General features: G+C 30.2%; 1 protein-coding gene across 2 annotated transcripts in view; it reads right to left on the bottom strand.

Moving 5' to 3' along the window:
- Positions 1-530: 530 nt before the first annotated feature.
- LOC136981950 (protein slit-like) overlaps positions 531-6000 on the bottom strand; it is a 37918-nt gene continuing 32448 nt past the window's right edge. For both annotated transcript variants that reach the window (XM_067278380.1, XM_067278385.1), the window contains 12 exons: positions 5770-5905; positions 5620-5688; positions 5470-5541; positions 5316-5387; positions 4928-4999; positions 4683-4846; positions 3476-3692; positions 3265-3404; positions 2987-3080; positions 2142-2881; positions 1866-2075; positions 531-1793 (listed from right to left, as the gene is read on the bottom strand). In XM_067278380.1, coding sequence (XP_067134481.1) covers positions 1570-1793; positions 1866-2075; positions 2142-2881; positions 2987-3080; positions 3265-3404; positions 3476-3692; positions 4683-4846; positions 4928-4999; positions 5316-5387; positions 5470-5541; positions 5620-5688; positions 5770-5905 — 2210 coding nt within the window. In that variant the 3' untranslated portion in view covers positions 531-1569. The remainder of the gene's footprint in view (positions 1794-1865; positions 2076-2141; positions 2882-2986; positions 3081-3264; positions 3405-3475; positions 3693-4682; positions 4847-4927; positions 5000-5315; positions 5388-5469; positions 5542-5619; positions 5689-5769; positions 5906-6000) is intronic.

Here is a 6000-nt window from a genome sequence, read left to right as displayed (position 1 = left end):
TCTACACTTTGAGAAGTAGAGTATAAAAAGTGTTTACTTCGTTTTTTTTTTTTTCAATTTTTTCGCTTTTATTTATTGTTTATTCACATATATATATTATAATAATTTATTATTATTATTTTTAAAATAATTTATTTGTTGTAAAAGACTTAAAAAATTAACTGCCGACAGCAAGATAGTAGAAGGAAATATCGGAAAATTCAACCAAAAAAAAAAAAAAAAAAAAGCAGTCCATTAGAAGAAAGTTAAATAGCGTAAATTTATTTATTAGTTACTTTATCGTTATGAAAACACGAAGGCAAAGAATCGCGTTTAAATTCAATAGATGTCAGGCAGAAAAACATTATTTTCTACTTTGGTTCCTCCTACTCGCGGGGGTCCTCTTACAGGGAATTCATAAATATTATCTCAACTTTACGATAATGTTCCGTGTATTTCCTCTGGTGTAAATTGTTGTTACGTGTTTTTTTTTTAGAAAGGTCCATTCTAAAAAAAGCTAAAAAAAAATTGATAACGCACACACACACAAATTGATATTTTCTTCTTTTTTTTATATTCAGTGATCATCATATATCATACATTATACAAAAATTCAAAATGGTTTTCGCACACAATTTTTTGTTTTTTTTCCGTACAAAAATTACACATCGAACATCAAAATAATTCGACAATATAAAACAAAAACAAAACAAACAAAAAATAATCCTATAACGCAAACAAAAAGATCATTTTACGGCTATTTAACAAATTATTTTACAATGTTACACAACTATATATATATTTTGAGAGTTTATATATATTTCTGTTTATATTTTACATATATAAACTTGCACAAAAAATTATTATTTTTATTTTATTTCAAACAGAAACAAAATTTTTTCTTTCCTTTAAATCTTGGACCAAAATACGACTTACAAAAAGAACATCGATGTGTATGTGTTGTGTGTATGGTACCAAAATCATTTTGGTCCAAGATTTATATTTATCTATCTTTGTACTATTTTTGTACTTGTTCAGTTAAAATCAAACATGGCCAAATTCTCTGGAAATTAAATTTAAAAAATCGGGTTTAAAATTCATGGACAGTGGAATTTTTTTTTAATTATTATTTCAATAGTTTCACTAATTCTACTCGACAGGACTAATACCTGACAGGAATGTGGAAATATATACGAGGAAATATACTTTTCTCTAATATCTATCAACAGGGATTTCTATTTTCTAAAGAATAATTAAAAAAAAAAAAAACTGAAAAATTAAAAAATGCTCTATTTTACCTGAGACAAATGGTGCACAATTGTTGCTCTTTTATAAACAGAGCACACAAAATATGGTTAGTTTTTGTTTTCTTCAAAAGGGCCTTCGAAGTGTATTTATTTATTTACTTTGGCCACATGAAATAAAGAAAACAGTTCGTTTCCGATATGAGAAATTACTGTATACACATTTTTCTTAAATGGTGCACAGCAACAAAAATACGAACAAAGCAGTTCAACAACTAAAATTGCCAATAATAACCACTTAAATAAAGTTTTTTTTTTAATTTTTTGTTTTGAAGTAGGCAACACTTCAACACTTTTGAACACATTTGCATTTTCGAATCACATCAACTTGTGTGGCGTAACGACTGCCATTCGGACACACCATACGCAGACTTCTGCGCTTTATTCTTTGAGGTTTACAACATTGATCACCACACGTACCAGAACAATGCGCCATTTTGATCATCTTGTTTGATCTGCAACCGTTTTCTTCAAAGTATTCTCTATACTGCTCCTTCTGACATGTTGGAGCTGAAAGTATCATCAATGAATTATCATTAATTACTGATTGTAGAATTTACGGAGTTTATTATAATAATTTACCTTGATCGCAATATGTACCGCTCCAACCCTTCCGACATTCGCACTCGTAACTGTCTCTATCCAATGGGATACATTTTCCTTTTTTACATTTATGATCTTCGCACGGTTTTGGATCATCGTATTCGGGGCAACCAGGGGTTACTCTTTGCTGTTTCCTAGCAACTACGATATCAAGAGGCTTTCCATTCAGGTATAATTCCTTCATGCAACCTGTTGAACAATAATTTATTTTTAAATGATTAATTATGAGATTGATGCACGAAAATACAAACTTACCTTCAAAACTGGAAACATTTCGAAGATGCCATTGTCTCAAAGCTTTAATAGCTACATCTTCCTCTAATCCCCCTATATATAGAGATGTGGACACCTCTAAATATTCCCTCGCACCTTCGTTAACTATCGTCCTAGACATGCCTTTATCAACTCTCATAGTAAAATTTTTCTTCCTTGCCAACAACTCAACAGTGTGATATTCGCCATCAGAAACAGTTTCGTAACTGAACATAGTGGAAACAGGATAATTACCGACATCGTAACTAATTCTTATCCTTCCACGAAACAATTCAACAGCTAAATGCTGCGATTCACCATTATAAACCATAACACCATAGTTCTGCTTTGTAGCAAAAGTTATAGTTAAATTAACTTCAGGTTTCGTGTAGAGAGGATCAAATATTAAATAAGAGTCTTCACGAAAACTGACACTCGAGAGTGATTCGCAACGTTTACCTGTGAAACCGGGTGAACATTTGCAAATGTAATCAGAGGAACCACTCGGTTGAAAGCAAACACCATGTTTGCAATCGTGCTGCTGGCATGGACTAGTCTGGGGATACAACATGCTCACCATTGGCGTAAGCTCGCAATAAGTACCAGCGTAACCATCTGGGCACAAACATTTGTAGCTATTTACACTATCCACACATGTTGCACCATTTTGGCACATGTTTTCTACACAGTCATCTATATTCACAGTACAATTTTCACCAAGGAATCCAACAGGACAAGAACAACTAAAGCAAAAACAAGAGCACAGAACATTAAAATCTATTACAACTGTTACTTTAACAATAAAAATGACAACATTTTTACACAAATATCAAAAAATTGGCCCTTACCTATAATGAGTTTCGTAATTGACACAAGTGGCACCATTTTTACACGGCGAAAATTCTTTTGAACAGAAATTGATCTTTTTCTCGCAATAATTGCCTAAAAATGTTGGATTGTGTATCATTAAAACCTATAAATACTCATAATCATACATTTCTAACGGTTAAAAACAAAATTAATTAAATTAATAATATGTAAATAGATACAGTAAGATAGCGGAAAATGTTGAAGTTTAGCGATTCAAATGATGATAAAAGAGATTCAGTAACATGTTAAAAATTACCTGTGTAACCAGGTGCACATAAACATTCATAACCTTCGATCAAATCGACACAAGTGGCATTATTTTCACACTTGTTAGCAATACAATCGTCGATATTAGTTTCGCATCTGTCTCCTTCAAACCCAGCGGGGCAATGACAGCTGAAATTAGTTTTCCTTTTTTGTTTAAGCGCTCGTCATCACTTAACATCAACAACTTGTTAATTACCAACCTGAAACGTCCCGCTTCCAGCACTTTGCAAGTTCCGGAATTTTCGCATGGATTTCCATAACAGGCGTCGATCAGATATTCGCAATGTTGTCCGTGATAACCGGGAGAACATTCGCACTTGTAATTTCTTAATGGAAGAGACAGACAAGTGGAGCCATGTTGACAAGGAAATGTATAACAGGCATCGCACTTCGCTAGAACATCCGCTTCCGGTGGTTCTTTAAAAACATTATTGTTATATTAACTCAACGCGATGTTTAACAATAAGTTTTATTTTATTAAAAAAATAATTTTTTTAGTAAAATACAAAAAAAAATAATAAAATAAAATGATAAAGTGAGGAGAGAATAAATAAAACGTTATCCAATAATTTTTGGAACAGATCCATAATTTATTTTAAATAACAAACAGAATTTGCAAGAAAAAGAAAATCTAAAATTCGTATTTCTATTGTAACTAAACTTAATATTTTTTTAGAAATTTGCTAAAAGAAAAAAGTATTTTCCAAAAAATCACATGAAAAATTCATTTGTAGCAAATGGAAAATAACGAAACCATCCAGTTTGCTTTAATATTTTTTTTTTTTTTTTTTTTTGCCTTTTAATCCTTCCATCAAGTATCATCAATTCAGATGATATTTGATGGAAACCATACAAAAAGTAAGATATGATTTATTGTTAATAAAACAATTTTACTGATAAGAATAGAAAAAAAACATGAAGCCGTGAAGTTATAAAAATCGAGGAGAGTCAAGTAAAATAATGTGGTTTAGTGTACTCGAAGAACAAGCACATTGTACGAATACGAGGAAACAGACAAACAGAAGAGGATAAGACGCCAATGTTCATCCACTCGACGTCACTTTAAGACATAGAAATGAATTAACTACTATCATTTTAAGGAGCTGCAAGCATTATTGACGAACATCAACAGAGGAGGATGTTGTTGGAACACAAGCGCGCATTTTATTTTATTTTTTATCTCATTTCATAAAGAATTTATGAAGTGAATAAGATTGTTTTCAAAATAAAATAATAATAAAATTTGCTAACTTATTAGCAATTTTTCTTCAAGTTTTTTAAATGAATATGTCTTCACTTAGAAGCAAAGTTTCGAGCTGGATGATATTTACTTTGAGATTGGAGTGCTTGAAGAGATAAGTCTATAGACAATTTTTCTAAAAAAAGGTGTATTAAATATTATTGTACCTGTACAGATAAAATTATTTGTAGAGGCTGTAAGCACCAGTTTGTCTTTCATGGAGCGTGGTTCTGCACATCTGGCTATTCCCGGTTCGATATAATCTTCTTTAATCCATTCTGACAACCATCGAAGGTTACAATCACAATACAGAGGATTAGCACCCAATGCTCTGAAAATTTTTTGTATTTTACATACATAAACATGTATAATTAATGATGATTAAAGTAAAAAAATGTCAGGCATTACTTACATGTGAGTAATGGACACTAATTCACGAAATGTACCATCTGGTATCATGGATATATCATTTCCTTGCAATGATCTGAAAAGGATTTTTTTTTATTTAAAAAATAATTGAAAACTTATTTTAAAAATATTTGTAATGATAACAATTCTAAAATTAGAGGGATTTTATTAAAGTAATTAGCATATATACAAGAAGAACGAAGACGGATACATAAATGGGTAGAGAGCGAACATTTGTTCTAAACATTCAAGTTTAAAATTCTAAATTTAGAAAATCTGAAAGTAGAATATTAATTAATATAAGAAAAAACTAAATTAGAAGATGCAAATTTTTAAATGATATTTATTTACTTTAAAATAAAACTAATAAATAAATACTTTAAACCACTTACAATATCCTTAAGGATTTTAATCCTCTAAAGCTATCTACTTGAATACATTGCAACTTGTTGTAGCTAAGAATTCTGTGGAATTATATTTTAAAAAAAAATTTAAAAAAAAATCACAAATTTATTTGAATAAATAAACAGATTTGTAAATGCTTACAGAGTTGATAGATTTGTCAAATTTGCAAATATATTATTTGGAATAATAGAAACTTGATTGTTGCTCATATCCCTTTAAAAATGAAGATTTAAGTTAGAATTTTTGGTAATTAAATCTGCATTATATGCTAATATATAAAGAAAAACTCACAATCGTTGGATATTTATAGCCGCATTTAATGTAGTAGGAATGACAGGGATGTCATTTACATCTAAATATCTTTAAAAAAAATTTCTTTTTTAATTATGGACATCTCACCGAACAAATTTAATTAAATTGATAATCTGTATAAAAACTTACAATTCTGTTGTCGACATGGGAATAATTGGAGGCACAGCTTTCAATTTTTGACGGCTGCAGTGCACTACAGTAGCTGTGCATGTGCATCCCATGGGACATGATTTTTCATAACCACACCCATTTACACGTTCGTAATCTATGACAACAGAAAAAAAAATAATTACCGGTTCTAAACTAAACATCCTTACAAACACATCATTAAAAGTAAGTCACGTTACTGCAAAAAGTTGG

This window comes from Centruroides vittatus, unplaced genomic scaffold (assembly GCF_030686945.1).
Source record: "Centruroides vittatus isolate TY-2023 unplaced genomic scaffold, ASM3068694v2 contig_1168, whole genome shotgun sequence".
Lineage (NCBI taxonomy): Eukaryota > Metazoa > Arthropoda > Arachnida > Scorpiones > Buthidae > Centruroides > Centruroides vittatus.
The sequence above is the reverse complement of the archived record's forward strand: the minus strand, read 5'-3'. Positions and strand labels throughout refer to the sequence as shown.